Source organism: Vicugna pacos, chromosome 7, assembly GCF_048564905.1.
Source record: "Vicugna pacos chromosome 7, VicPac4, whole genome shotgun sequence".
Classification (NCBI taxonomy): Eukaryota; Metazoa; Chordata; class Mammalia; order Artiodactyla; family Camelidae; genus Vicugna; species Vicugna pacos.
Window position 1 is genome coordinate 77,828,231 of NC_132993.1, and position 15,790 is coordinate 77,844,020.

The 15,790-nt window shown below is 49.6% G+C and overlaps 1 protein-coding gene across 1 annotated transcript in view; it reads right to left on the minus strand.

Moving 5' to 3' along the window:
- Window positions 1-747: 747 nt before the first annotated feature.
- The window catches only part of COG5 (component of oligomeric golgi complex 5), a 238,230-nt gene continuing 223,187 nt past the window's right edge, over window positions 748-15,790 (minus strand). Inside the window, exons 20-22 of the mRNA XM_031679789.2 lie at window positions 7,999-8,125; window positions 7,451-7,530; window positions 748-934 (exon numbers count right to left, since the gene is read on the minus strand). Coding sequence (XP_031535649.1) covers window positions 820-934; window positions 7,451-7,530; window positions 7,999-8,125 — 322 coding nt within the window. The 3' untranslated portion in view covers window positions 748-819. The remainder of the gene's footprint in view (window positions 935-7,450; window positions 7,531-7,998; window positions 8,126-15,790) is intronic.

Sequence of the window (15,790 nt, forward strand, 5' to 3'; positions counted from 1 at the left end):
ATATTAACGTACACCAGAAACTAATACAATGTTGTAAATCAACTATACTTCAAAGAGTTAAAAAGAAAAAAATCCAAAGTGTTAGTAACAAGAGCAATAGAAAAACAAACCAGATTATCAGCTATTGATAAGAATCTTCGTAAAAATTTTTATCTTGGCATCTGCATTAGAAAGTCTGCTTTTAATAAGATGACACCGTGTAAAGACAACCTTGCTCTACCCTTAGTAAAGATACAGTATGACACGTGGAAAACATTTAGCCGCACATCTTAGCTCTGGGTGGACAGTGGTTCCCATACTTTGTTGCATGCTGTAAATGCTTTTTTTTTTTTAAATACTAATGCCTGGCTCCTACCCCTAGGCATGTTAATATGAGATACAAATTGGGCATCATTTTTTTTTTATAAAGCTACCAGTGATTCTAATGTGCAGCCAAGTATGGAAAGCACTAGGCTGTGTACATTTATCCAGTGAGGATAAAAAAGCATCTTTACTATAAACTTGATCATATCCCTTAAGAAGCAGTGGGGACTCTGTTATGTGATGGGAAAGAAATTTTAACCCACCTCATAGAAAAGAGTTGGCTGTCCTGGAAAGATCAGGTCCATGGAGTTTGAAGTTGATGAATTTTGACATTTTATGCTACTTAAGGTGGAAGAGTTTAAGAGGTAAACAAAACGATCAGTAAGAAAAACAGGAAAGTCAATTACAGTCTTAAACTTGGAGATAGTAGCTGTCTTCTAGAAGTAATGCGTTACAATTTAATTGCCAGCCTTGTTCAGGTTAGCACAAAATGAGATGAGGAAAGATTTCACGTTATTACTGAAGAGCAGACGTAGCTTTTTGAAGCAGCTGAACCATGATGGGATAAACTGGTGCAAATTCTTTGCCTTCTCTGCTTCTTACTGATTGAACATAAGCTTCCAGGGCTCCCCTGAAAACCAAAATGAAAACAATGTCAAAAAAATTAAAAGAAATCAGCTTAGCACCAAAGCAGCCCCTTTCTGGAACTGCTCTGCCCAGTTCCACAAGCTACGTGACCAGCAGCCCTCCCCGAGCCTGCACTGTACTTCCTGGGCTAACCACAGTCAGAGGCGCTCTGGCCTCAGATTGTGTCCCTTTCCTCCGTTTTCCTGTTGGCCTCCGCGAAGCCGCCAGCAGCCCGTCCTCCTCGCAGCGCTCACGAGGGGGCGCTCGCGCCGCGGAGAGGGCTCAGCGCTGGGGGCGGGGCCGCCGGCACTGCCACCGCGGGGGCCGTGGGTTCCCGTTCACTGACGGAACAGGAGCCCACGGGTAGGACACATTGCTCTTAGGCTCTAATTTTTAGCAAATTATGTGGTAAGGCAGCCTGGATTGAGCCAAGGTATGTCCTCATGATCGGGGTCAGCAAACCACCCACAAGCCGGGTCCAGCCCTATGACCGCAGGCTCACGCGGCGGCGGCGTCGGCGGCGCTCGGCACTGAACGGCAGGGCCCAGCTGTTGAAGCAGAGGCCGCATGACCTCCAAAGACCAAAATATTTACTGTCCCGCCCTTTATGGAAGAAGTTTTCCAATCCCTGAACCAGATGCTCTGTTTAAGTGTTAGATCATGTTTCAGTTGAGCTAGAAAGAAACCTTTTAAGATACTTGTCATTGTTGGTCTATTTAAGTTCCAAGTATAACCATCACATTTTGGTCATAAAGTTCCAAACTCTAAGATAACGGTAAGTTAATACCGTTAATCAGCTCACATACGCCGTCTCAAGCCCCATCTAATATGTAATTCTTACCTGTTTGCTCCCAAACACTGAAAATATTCTTTCTTAGGCAGGTCTGCTTCTTATTTTCATTTGTTCACAGGGAATAAATATACCTGCCAGGAGTCCGTCCTGCTCAGCGCTCACACGGCAGTGCCCTGGCACCCCACTGTCACAGTTTCAGTGACTATAGTAACTGCATCTCCAACCTCTTATTTCCAGCCCTGACCTCCCTCCTGACTTCTGTCTTCTGGACATCTTTATCTGACTTCTGCCAGGTATCCCTCAAACTCACCTGTCAGAAATCTAGGGCCGCGCGAACCCACAGGATGCACACCACCAAGAGCGAACCCTGGAGTCAACTGTGGACTCTGGGTGACTGTGATGTCAGCGTGGCTCCCCTCATTGTAACAAATGGACCTCTCTGGTGGGGGATGTTAATAATGGGGGAGGCTGTATATGTATATGGAAAATCTCTTCCTTCTCAAATCTGCCGTGAACCTAAACCTGCTCTAATGACTGAAGTCTATTTAAAAAAAAAAAAAAGGAAACGAAACCTTGGGTTAAAAAAAAAACAAAACACCCCAAGGGTAGTGCTCTGCTCACCTCCCCCTATTTCAGCAAAAGACACCATCATTTCCCCAAGGTCTCTAAAATTCTCTTTCAATCCCACACCTCATCAGTTATCAAGTCCTGTTTACCTTACGCATACCACATCCGGTCCCTCCTCTCCCCTTGGCTTCAGTCTGAATCCTGCCACATTATGCCCTAATTACTGCGGCAGCCACATAGGTGGCGGTCACCCTGGCTCTGTCAGCCCTGTGCTAGAGGACCTGCCACACTGTTGCAAGAGGTGGCCGCCTGGAGCGCATCACTTGCTCTGCCCTCTTCCACCGGTTTCATCGTCGCCCTCCTCCAACTTGGTGCCACTGCTGAGTTCTAGACCATTTGCTGTGGCCTAAAAAGACCCTCATATCACCAGTTTCCATTGTTTGTGTTGCCAACATACGTGCAGAGCAGCTCCACCCCATCTGACTCCTAGCCCAGCCCTGATGCCCATCCAGGGAGGGGTCAGAGTACTGGTGCAAATATTCCTCAGATATGAAAATGTCTCTGCTTAACAAGGTTGTGCCCCGAAAGGGCACATTTTGAGCCTATTTGCTCATCTGCAAAATGGGGAGAATACCTATAGGGTTTAGTTGTGAGAATTAAAAGATTCTCTGTGAAGCACCTGGCTCTTCCAGGTACATATCTGTACCTATAAAGTACTCAAATACGGTTTTCCCCACCACGCTTCCCAGGGCCTCAGATTTTCCACGTAAGGAGCAAGCTGTTTGCTTTTCTCCCAGGCACATTAGAGTGTAAGGGTGTGTGCCTTGGTAATTTTCCTTCCTAAAGATGTAACAACATTGAGGGGTGGGGGCTATTTTATTCATTTATGTAGCCCCAGGACCCAGTGCTTGACAAGTACACGGTGAATGAATTTAAAAACAATTAGAAATAAGGAAGACAGAATTGTCATGAAAAGGAAAGACAAAAGCACTGAAGAATGGAAACAGAAACACAAGAGTAGGGATCCTCAAAAGTACAAGACAATACGTGAGGTAGCTTCGTTCACCTCACAGCTGAGCCTCAAATGAAGGGGTTTCTCTTGGAAAAAACTGCTTCTTTTTGTGATACTATTCAAGTTGCTGTAGCATCCTGGGCAATCGGCCCACTCCCAACATGATGTCCCTGCACATCACACAGAAGAGAAATCAAGGGTCCCACTGTCTGAGACATGACATGTATGTATCAGTCTTAGAAATTAACGCACTGAAGTTCACAGAAACTGTCATGTTCTGCAGTGAATTGGTTACATTCATTTTATCTATTAAATGGACAAAAATCCACTCAGCACTTTCATCTGCATGGGATGGATAAGACAGTTACAGTGACTACACAGCACGTGGAAGAAAGCGCCCAAGTGAGTTTGGTTAGTGTTTCTGGTATTCATCAAAACACCATCAGAACTGTGGAGAGAAGAAAGATTAAATCTGCCCTCCCACGTAAAATCAGAGCAAGATTTTCAAGCGATTATTGTATTACCCATTTGCTTGAGCAAAACATCAGCTTTCTTGGAAGTCAGGCCAAGCATTATGTAAGAGCCTCAACTCTGGTTTGCATCCAAAATGGGGAGATAATTAAAGTTACTCTTACTGGGAAAGAATTAGTATAGGAATTGTGCGAACAGGAGAGGAAGGACTGTGGCAGCACAGCAACACTGTTCAATGTGATTTCAACTAACCAAGTGGAGGTTTCCAATGGAACACAAAATTGATTTTTGTCAGGCATTAATTATCAGTGTGCTTAGTACTGAAACCTGTAAATGACTTTAAAACTACCATGTGCCTTCACAGGCTTCCCCTGGCTCAGTCCTGCCCTCAGTCCCATCTCAGGCACCCAGCTTCCAGAACTGGTAGGTGTCTCGTGCCACAGGAACACCAGGAGGAGGGAGCGAACTTTAGCTCTGTCCGCAGCGGTCGTGTGGTGTGCAGAAGTACAGGGCAGCTGAGGGAATGGCTCCCAGCCCGCAGGCCCAGCCGCCTGCAGGAGGGCGAGGGCTCCAAGGATGCCCCTGACATGAGGGCTGCCCGAGAACTGCATACCTGAGAAGTGCCAGGCGGCAAACAGAGCCTGTGGGCAGTTCTGACACCATAAAGCACCCCTCTCAGACTCAGAGACAGCAAAGGAGAAGAGGCCGCAGTAAGGAGGGCGGCTGCTCCACGGCCAACAGCAAGTGTCAGTGGGTTTGCGGCCAATCCTACCACTTCTGCATAGCTTGAGAAATCTTTGCACCAAAATGTCAGTCTTTCCTGAGAACACGTTCACCACTTCCAGACCCCTGGGTGTCCCTCAGGTGTCCCCGGGCTGCCACCTCTGCACCCGATGGCCTGCACGTGTGCAGCACTGGCCTGCGGGAGGCCGACAAGGCACCCTCTTCCCCACTTACGCCATTTGGCCCCATGAGTCAGTGATTACTCTGATTTCGAAATTAACTTGACTAGCATCCATGCAAGCTCCTGAGAAATATCTGGTGTCAAAAGGGAGCTGAGAGGAAGGCGGAAGAGAGTTCGCCATTTGCCATTTGTCGTGCGGCAGCTGGTGCGCGACCCTCGCTCAGCCCTACTTCCAGCTGAACGTACTGCGCCCGGGGCAGCAGAGGGGTGGACGACAAGGTTTGCCCCCAGAGCTCAAACAAACGTACTGACATTTAAAGGGCAATACTCACCCTGGGTTTATCTACAGGGGCAAGAAATTCATTAGTGGTGCTTCAGGACGCAGGGACGAAATCAGTTTGCAGTAACAGATAGGAAAGAACATTTTCTGGGACAAAGCTTCCCTCCTTGCCAGCAACCCGGGCCGCAGCGGGAGCCCAGGGCTCTGGAATCCCCCAAGGAGGGCTTCATTTCCTGGGCAGGAAGGTTCCGCTAGCAGCCCTGTGTGGAGTGATGGGCAGGCCTTTTGCAGAAAGCATGACAGTGTCTCTGAGCATGATTTTCAGTTGCTAAATATAGGCTGAGCAACAGCACTGCTGAGGAAATAACTTGGGAGACATTTTTAAAGAGAAGCGAAAGAAAACAGATTTGTCATGGGCCCTCAGCAGGGCAACTGTTGTAGATGAGCTCGTTCCAACTTGTTAACAAGACAAAAAACGAACCCAGTTCAGCTGACTGAATCATGAGTCCTCCTTTCTTACCACAGGGGCTGCGGCTGAGCAAGTCTATGGGACTCAGGCAAAAAAATCCACGGACACTGCAAACCCCGCGTTCACCCCAGGCAGAGTCCCGCATCCACACCCAGAGCCTGAGGGCACCAGGCATAACCAGACAGATTCACCTGGTGCCCCCCCGCCCCCCATTTCTTGGTCAGATGCTCACAGCTAAGGTGGTAACAGACAAGCCAGGGAAAAGGGCAGGGCCCTGGCTAGTCCACACAGGTGCCGGGCCCACCCGGGCTCTGGTCACCAAGCCTGAGGATTCAGTGCCACCCCCAGAATCTGACCAGCTGAAGTTTTTCAACAACCCCCTGCAGCTTCCTTCCTTGGTGGAGCCTCTCAGGGTGACAGCCAGGGCTCAGCCTTGCCTGCGCTGTGAACTGCCTGGGCCGCTTTAAGACATCCTGCTGTCAGATCCCAGCCCAGAGGCTCTGAGGCAGGTGAAGGTGCGGCCTTGACCTATGGATTTTCCAAGCTCGACTCCCGCATGCAAACAAGGCTGGGAACCGCTTCACACCAGCCCCACGCTGGCTTTGGAGCACCCAACTCACGCCCTGCACTTAGGCTCAAACAAAGGCTTGTTTGATGCTGTGGTCTCCAGACCAACAGCACTAGGATCCCCTGGGAGAGCTGAGAATGGCTTCAAGAGCGATTTGAGAGGTACAGCTGACTGGCTTTGGAAAATGAGGGTGACAGAGGTACTGAATGATGGCTTGAAGGTTTCCCAGCTTGGCTGGACATACGTGATGGTGAAACCCCAATCAAGACAGGGAGCCTAGGAGAATGAGCAAGTTTGAGAGGAAAGATGATTTAACATTCAGGGACTGAGCTTTGCTTTCTGTGGGACTGCGAATGGCAGTATAAGAAGAGCAAGTCTGCTGGCCCGAGGCCCTGGACCACCAAGGAGAGTCACAGACCCAGAGCCACAGGAGAGAAGAGGTCCCTAGAGTCCCGGGTCTGGGTGAGCTCACCTGGGAACCAAAGGACAGATCAAATGTGAAGGAAAGAGCCAGGAACACACTGCGGGAAGTGATGGCATTTAAGGAGTGGGCAGAACACAACAATTCAGCAAACAAAACAGAGAAAAAATCGCCAGAAAGGTTGGAACAGAAACATGATGGGGGCGACATGGCAGGGCCGAGAGGGCGGGGCCTGTCTGGGTTTGTCTTGTGTCCCCAGGGCTGGGCACATAGTGCACAGTCATAAAAATGTGTGGACTCTGTCAGTCAATGAGGAGTTTCAAGAAGGAAGGGTGGTCACCTCTAGCTGAGGTGGCAGAGTGAGAAGGGGAAAACAGAAATGTTTGGATCTGGTGGCTAAGAGGTCTCCGGAGATCGTGGTGAGAGGAATTTGAAAGGAGAATGCTGATGGAACAGAGATGCTTAAACAGTCGTGTGTGCCAGTGGCAGCATCCCACCCCGGCTGCAGCTGGGTGCACGGGGTGTGTGCGTGTCTGTGCGCGCTCACACGTGCAGAACCACACTGGAGAGGCACTAGGCTGCTGGTGTCCTTGTTTTCTACTAATAAACGTACCACGTTTACTCACGTCTGCGCACCAATTCAGTAACCGCCCCAAGCGGAAATGAAGCAGAAAATGTGGAGTCCCGGCAAGGAATCTATTCATGGCTGAGGGTTGTTTTCAAAATCAGCAGCGCAAGGTCCTTAGGGCCGCACCAGGCCCGGGACAGCACAAAGTGGGTTGTGAAGTCGCGGAAGTGGAGGACAGGGAGGGCAACAACTGCTGTGCTCAAAATCCGCACCTGCCGGTGCCCCAGGACGCGCCTGCGCAGGGAGGTCCCCCACAGGCGCATCACCGTACATGCCCGCCCCGCCCGGCTCCCTCCTCCTCCCCGCGGCCCCGCAGCGCCATCGCCCCTCCCTCCCCCACCCCCTCAACCCCCGCCCCCGCCCCGGCTGCAAGAACAGGCAGGTGCCCCTGGAACAGGGGGCTTTACCTGATGAGGAGGAGCCTGTCCTTCTCAGAGGGATGATCATCCAGCCACTGGGAGAAGCGCGCGTGGGACCATTCCGCCCTCTGCGGGGTGGGAAGACAGTCAGGGGAGAGAGAGCATCCCGTTCTTTGTCCCTCATGCCCCGCCACGCTGGTGCGGGGACTCGCGGGGACTCCCGGGGACAAGGACCCCAGACACTGCCGGAAGGGAGGCGGCCCAGCCCTCCCTGACTCCCAGGGAGCCTCGTGCATTTGCCAACTGAAGGTGGGTCAGCCAAGGAAACGAGGCCTCCGTCAGAAAAGATTTATGAACATACATTTCTAGTGTCACTGTTATTGAGTGGGCTCATTCTAGATGCATCAGGTAATCTTGACTCTGCAGAGAAAGTAAGGGCTGGGCAGGGGGAATTTTCCTCCCTAATCATTCACTGCCTAGACACAGATCCACGACTAAATAAGGCAAGAGAAGGCCAGGCACCTTCAGTGAGCGGGGCCGCACTCGAAGGGTTAAGGAGAAAGATGGGAAAGAGGGTTCTAGCTTCACTGCATTACCTGGAAGGGGGATTTCAGCTCAGCAGGTGCTCTTGTGAACAAAAACTGAATGACGACACTGAATGGAATAATGTCCCCCAGCGCAGGGCTGCTGGCCACGTGTTCACTTGTCTGGAAGAGCAGTGGTCTAAAGGGAGGGAAAGCAGAAGTTATTTCATGCTGCTCAACACGGAAAGTGGCGATTTTGTAAAAGAATCATAATAGCATATTAGTACAATATAATTGCACAGCAGCGTAACAGCATAGTGTGTGGCAGACGAATGAATAGTGGCAGTCTGCTGAGACTGTCTGATTCTTAACCATTTCTTAACCCCCTAATTCAGCCCAGACGCTTGTGCGCGTGTGCACACACACGCACGCAGGTTGACCTGCCCTTCAGCTCCATCCTTGACACCCAGCTCACTGCCTTTGGGTCTGAACTGACTTCAAGGTAACACAGCAGAATCCCCTGAGGTTTTAGGGAGGTCGTAAAGGCTCAGATTAAAGCACATAGTGAAAGCCTTCAAGTAGTAAGAAGTAACAGATTCCTATGGTGGTTGAAACTTTCAGCTTTCATTTTACACTAAATCCTTCCTTGGGCTATAATCTAATGTGGGTAAATTCAAACATTTTCTACGCAACTTTTCAAAGGGCAGTTATGTCCTTGTATATGAAATTACTGCCTCAGTGAACATTCTCCCCTTCTAATATCACTGTGTGTCTGGGTGTCACCACCCATGACATGCACACCTCATTTTATTGTGCTTCGCAGGTATGGTGTTTTTTTCCCCCCACAAACTGAAGGTTTTGTGGCAACCTGGCATTGTCAGATGATAGCATTTTTTTAGCCATAAAGTATTTTTAAACTAAGCTATGTGCAAATTTTTTTTTCAGACATAATGAATGCTACTGCACATTTAATAGATTATAGTGTAAACATAATTTTTACATGCACTGGGAAATCAAAAACTCATATGCCTTGCTTTACTGTGATAGCCGCTTTATTATAGTGGTTTGGAACCAAACCCGTAATATCTCTGGGGTACTTCTGCATTTTACAGGGGCCTGAGGCAGATTTGCCCATTACCAATCCCCTACCGCCTATTCAAAAGGCTGGCAAGAAGAATCTGAAACTTTTATCTACCCCTCCCTGGCTTTAGGCTCGGATGGACAAGAGTTAATTCCAGGCCAAGCTGCAGAGGCTGAATCTCGAGGTGGGATGGGAGCAGCGTCTCCTGACAGAGCAGCGTGTAAATTGGCTCTGTCCCTCCCTCACCCAGGTTACTTCCTCGTGTGCAGCTGGAGACAGACCAGATGGTGGGACGACGTGACGTCAGGAGCCAGAGTGCTCTCCAGACAGCTGCTTCTGGCTGGATCCAGAGTACTGTAAGAATGTCTTCATATTAAATATTCTATAAGTGAAATTTATCCCTGGTAGAGATTGTTCTAATTTCAATTGTTTTGTAAAATAACATTATTCTGTAATTTATTTTCTTTAGATCCTGGGGAAACACTTCAGTTCATTCGTGTTGCCTGTGACCAGAAATCCATCAAGCCCCACCACAGGCACTCCGTGGGAGCGTGTGGCCCTGTGCAGTGCACTGGCCTTTTCAGGACCCATCTCACGGAGTTCCACGCTGCAGAGCCGTGGGCACTGAGTCCAGCACCCAATCAGGTATGAAAACACTACTGAGAGAATTTTGGGTTGGCCTGCGGGCACCTTTGCATGAGGATGAGCCGGTCTGTCTCCAACTAGCCAAGCTCCTAGTTTTAACAACAGCAGTAAGAGCGACCACATACAGCACTTAGAACATGCCAGGCACTGTTTTAAGAACTTTATAAATGTGAACTCATTTATTTCTCCACACAACCTATGAGATAGGCACTGTTCCGCCTCCCCCCCCCCCATTTTACAGACAGGTAAACTAAGGGGGAGGAGCGATCAAGTACAAGCTAAGAAGGGGCAGAGCACGGACTCCAACCTGGAAAGCCTGGCTCTAAACTTTGCCAGGCAGCCTCTTGTAGGATATCAGCTGTAGCAACCACTCATCCTGTCTACAACAGACAGACTGATTCTCAGAGAGAAACAGAGAGCCCTGGAGAACATACAACCTCAAACTGTCAACAACTCCCACAGAAAAACCTATCTGAGAAAATGAATGTTTCCAGGACACTACCTGAAGGTACCCTAGATTGTCGCCATGAGTCAAAGACCACTAGTCACCCACATACTTGAACCACGTTATCACAGCCTCTCTTGGAATCACCTTCATCTGGCGGGACCTGAAGGTCCTGTGGGCAGTGAGCGGCGCTGTCAGAGGCCCCTGGCAGCTGACTCTGGGTGGTAACGGGACGAGGCTGTCCCCCGCCGGCTCCACCTCCCACAGGCTGGGGCCCTGATGCCCTGGCAGGGGAAGCGGAACAGCTCACAGCCCCAGGTTCCTGGGTGCTGAGCAGCCGGCTCCCCAAGCAGCCCTGGAGACCCAGTCCAGCCGGAGGCCAGGCCGTCCCTCGACAGGGCTGCTGGAAGAGGGCAGAGAGGCCGTGGGGAGGCGGCTCCTCCCCCTGGGTCACAGGCTCCCACTGCAGGCCTGGCATGCCCTAAAGGCCACTGGGAGGGACATGGGGAGACAGGGGAGCTCCTGCCCACACTTCTGTCCCGGCTGTCCTGGTCCTGTGAGAATCCCCCTTCCCCAGAAAAGCCGACTCTTGGCCTGTGGCATGCGCCATGGCAGGATTCATCCTAGCCCTGGTTTGTGATGCGAGGAGATGGGGGTCAGTCCTGTATGACAGACAGTCCTCAACTTACTGAAGAGCAGCCCGATGGAACCCCTTCTGCCTCTAATACACAAAGGTGACCAAGAGTTATGGTCCCACATCTCTCAGTGCTCCTGACATGAGGTCCCGTGCACGGATGCTGTACAGGTCAGTACTGAGAAACACTGAACTTTCTCCTAAGAACCGATCTATTTCCTCCCTCCTGAAGGAAGGAGGAAAACAAGACTTACACAGCTGATTCTGTTTCTCTTTTATCTTTGGCTTCAGGACCTTTAAAGTCAAATTTGAAATTTATCTACAGCAATTAATTAGTTTTATGGTTTTAATATTTGTGTTTTTCTTTATTTTCCTTCAATATAGTCTTGATGCAAACTGCAAACAATACAAGGGCAGAAAGGGAGGAAGGACAGGAAAGAGGGAGGGAGACAGGGAGAGAGGAAGGATCTGTAACATGCCACGTCCAGCAGCCCAACCGAGCTACACACCAAGGCTGCTGAGTGTGACGCCCGCACAGGGCAGGCCTGATAGAAACCAGCTCACTTTGAAGTGGGATCTTTTGGTCAGTCACCTGTCCCTTTGGAGCTCTGAGTCACAGCTGTTATTTTCCTGACAAGACCAAATCTTCCACTCTAGCTACCAACAGGACTGCCAAAGAAGCCAGGGAAAGCAAAACTGGATTTGATTCCACATTATGCATCACTGGCATAATTACCTGTAAACATCAAAAGCAGACATTTTGTTTCTGATGCCTGTTTTAACAGTCTGAAAGAACACAGCATGAGAACCTCCCTCCTCCCTGATTCCAGGTGGAATCTGAAATACCAGCAGTTAAAAAACAAGTCACCATCTGAGGTGATATGGTGAACAAAAAGAAGCTAATTAAGGGGTTATAAAATGCAGATACCCCAAATGCCACAATATCATTCTCAGAGAAAGAAACTCTAACCAACAGCACTTTCAAAATTAACTTTATAGGCAGCTGGTAGTCTTAATTAATCAAGTCTTAGGTCCCATTAGACAGAAGTATTTCTGGCCCGGGCTCTCCACATTTAAGTGACTCACAGCTGTGTAGCTGTCAGTCTTCTGTTGAGGCCGATTACGAAGTGAATTAAGACCACAGTCCTGCTGTTCCCGCATCCACAGACAGCATCAGGGGTGCTCTGTGCCACCTGCCGCCACCCTGACTCCAAACCTCCTCTTGGTGAGGGGCCTGGGAAGGCGGCAACAGCACTGAGATCTGGAAGCAGCATAGAAATCAAACAGGATTCCTCCCTGCACTGGACAGAGTGAGGGCTTCTGAAAGGTGGGAAGAGGTAAGTGTGGGAGGCCTGCAGGAGGTGAGGGCCTCGGTGGAGATGCTTTACAGAAGCCCCGACATCATGGCAGGAGGGCCATGTGTGTCCCAGAAGAGAATGGCATGGCCCAGGAGGCTGATGACTGGGGGTGAGTCAGGACTGAAAGCAGAGAGGTGAGCGGTCCTCCAGTTCCCTGTCTTAGAGCCCAGGGGACCAGGACGGAGAGGAGGCAGGATTCAGGCACGTGCTCTCTAGCGATAAAAGTGCACATTTGCCTCGAGATTCCCGAGGCATCTCCTGGAAGCCTGTCTGCAGCACAAGACAGGGAGATGAGCCATTTCATAGCAGGAGGCCACCATCAAAGTGGGGAGTTTAAATTCTCTTTAACATTTTCTGACATTTCCCTGGAGGATTCACGCAAGCAGTCACAGGGTGTTCTAGGACCGGTCAGAGTGAAAACAAATTAGGATTTCTGGACTAGGACGTGGTCGGGCAGCGGCGGGTCTGAAATGCAGCTCTGCAACCCTCACATGATGTCAGGCAACCCTGGCGACTCGCCCCCCAGCCCCTGACTTCACAGCATCATCCCCGACTCTCAACCCGGTCGTGAGGGCGAAGCGAGAAAATATCAGTACAACACTCAACACAGGCTTGTTAGCATATAGTAAATGCTCAAATCATGGCGGCTAGAATAAAACCAACAATAAACGACATGTCCAGCCCTCCACGTTTGCCCAGGGACTCCGAGCACGGCTAGAGAAGTGGCAGACAGCACAGCAAAGCAAGCCCCACACGTGGCCTCCCTGTGGCTTCAACACTGCCACCAGACACTTGGAATCAAGAATCTAGAGACCCTGGGGAAACAGTTATTGCAGAGGATGGAGTAAGTGGGAAGAATGGAGCACATCTGGGGGTCCACTGCTAAAGGTACTAAAAACGGCAGCGGCAGAGATGATGGCATGGCCCGCGCAGGTTTCAGGCGGCAGGTGATCACGGGTGTGAGCGGCAAATGTGGAAAACCCTCACCACTCTGACAGTGACACACAGTTGGTGCGAACACACACTCTAGCGTCGCTGATGGCCTTCCTTCTCCCAGCACCCCTCGTGCTAACAGAAGCATCAGAGCAGCCCACGTCTCCTGACAGCTCTCAGGGCTCTTTCATTAAACCTGAGGACGTCCCTCCCAGCAGGGCAGGTGGGGGGGGGCAACATTCGGGGAAGAGCCTGTTCCCTTGGGAGCCAGGGCTTGGGGCCTGGCTGAAGGCAGGGCCTGTGTCCCTGAGCCGTGAAAGGCATGTGGCTCTGTCTGTCCCTGGTTTTCCTGCACCAAGGCCGTCCAGGGTCGGAGCTCTCAGGCGCCTGGCCAGGTGGAGCAAAGGTAACTACCCTTACAGACACCACTGGGGGACACTGCAAGGCTGCAGAGGGACGGACAAGATGGGGCCTCGCAGCTCCGCCGCGGGTGTCTCGTGTATAAACATCAACCACCCAGGAGCAAACCCCTCATGTCAGCCGCTTTCTGAGGCAGCATGCTCTCCGGGGTAAGCGAAGACGCCCGCTGCCCAGGGAGCTCTGTGCGGACAGTGACATGTAGATGTATGCAGGCAGCTTGCTGGCCTCGTTAAAGAGTCCACTAACATGACCGTCAAGGAGGAGTGCCCGCGGCGGGCGGCTGCGTGGCAGGGGGAGGCCGGGCTGGGCTGCACCTGGGTCCCGGCCCGCGGGTCCCTCCTGCAGCCGCCGCCTCCGCACCTGCTGGGTTTGGGCTGTTCGGCCGCCTGTTTCCCGCCCCCCTCCCCATACTGTATGTTTCAGTATATGTTACATTATTTTTAGGCTCCGTTGTTATTTTTAAATGGGAGAAACACTGCAAGAGGGACTGTTAAGTCTATTTGTTGACTTTTCAAACTACAAATATAAAACCACCAAGACAAAAGATTTGAAAAATATAGAAAACCTCTAAAGGACAAATCACTGGTAAGAACGCTACTATCCCACGGTGACATTTTGCTGTTTCCCCTTCGCCTCTCCTCTCTATACACACATACATGATTATTTAAAAAATAGGAGGAATCACAGCACATACACTGTGTAATAGCCTGTTTTTTCATTTCATGATGCATTAGGAAGTATTTTTCCTATTATTAGATATTAACAACAACATAAATTGTTAATGGCTACATACATTTGGTCCTACAGATGTGGCATATTCTATTTAGCCAATCTCCTACTGACCTCCACTGAGCTGGTTTTGACGTGACTGAGAATCTTTAGGGAGGAGACCCATAAATAAGAGCCAAGGTCAATCACACACACAACCACTGGATGAGGCCTTTTCCTTGTCACGGCCCACAGCGCGGATGGGGGGTTAAAAAGGGTGGGCCCTGCCACGTAGCTGCTCAGGACTAATTCTAGAGAAGAGGCAGATCTCTTAACGTGTTTTCGAATGTAGCAAATACAAGGCCTAGAGTTGGCACACTGGAATAAAGAGTACTCTGTACTGACGACTCTTCTCTAGGAAGGGGCGCTGTAGGACCACCACACAGGTGAGCCGTCCTGAGTCGATTCCCCTCTCACGAGAACAGAGACTGGCAGGGGTTTTCTCAGCAAGGTTTACAGGCATGTGTTGACATCTTGCTTCTCCAAAGATGGACAGACTAGGGCTAGATTTACCCCAGAATATACTACATTTTCATTTTATTTCCTGATTCACTTAATCCTAAAATCTTTATCAAAGGGTCGTCCAAGACCTCTCACACCACTGAGAGAGTGCTAGGATCGGTGTAACAGATTTCTGTAGATTCGACAGAACGGCAGGAGTACACTGCTAGACATAAATCTGGGCTGTTCGGCCGCCTGTTTCCCGCCCCTGTTCACTGAATTCAAATATGAAAAATGCCCCTCAGGCAAGATACAATTACTGTTCCTATATAATATACCTAGGTACTGAGGCCTTGGGAGCTGACAGGTCTGCAGGAGGAAGCTCAGGAGTGCCAGAATCCCAGGAGAAAAGGGCATAAGTCTTTACAGATGGAGAAAGGAAAAAACCTTTGCCCCTGTCACTAGAGTGGCTAAAGTTCAAGAATTAAAGGTCCTGTGAGAAAGGTAAGAAGCTACTGGACACAAAACAGTGGGTCATGAAGCCAATTTCAAGGGCTAAAATAATCTAATAAAAAAGAAATGACAGAGAACGTCACATGAAGTAATTACTGTTTCGTGGCACACATGTGGGTGTGCATCTGTCTGTGCACGGGGGTCTGAGTGTGTCTTCATGTAAGTATGTGCCAGATTGTAACATAAAAGATGTCTTACTGCGAGTCATGGTCAGAATTCTGAAACACACCTAGACTGATCATTGCCCTATAACAGAAGCTGGATATAAAAAGCAGGATTTTAAAAAATTATACACTAACCAATTATTAATTTTTTTTCTATAAACAGGTACTAGAAAGTGTCACCATTCAAACTTTAAATGTTTCCTTAGAGATTTCTTTTCTCATGTAAAAATTGGGACGGGTGACAGAAAATCCTAAGTGGCTTAAAACAGAATTGCTTTCATGTGAAACCCTCAGAACTTGTATCTCCATTCTGTGACACAACTTTAAAAGCACTTCGATAAAGGCCATCTTGCCTCAGTGAACAGGAAGATAAGTACTATTTTAATACATGCACGTGGAATAAACAACTAAACACGGAAGCCAGGGCTATCAAAAAAAATAATAATTAAAATAGCAAATCCC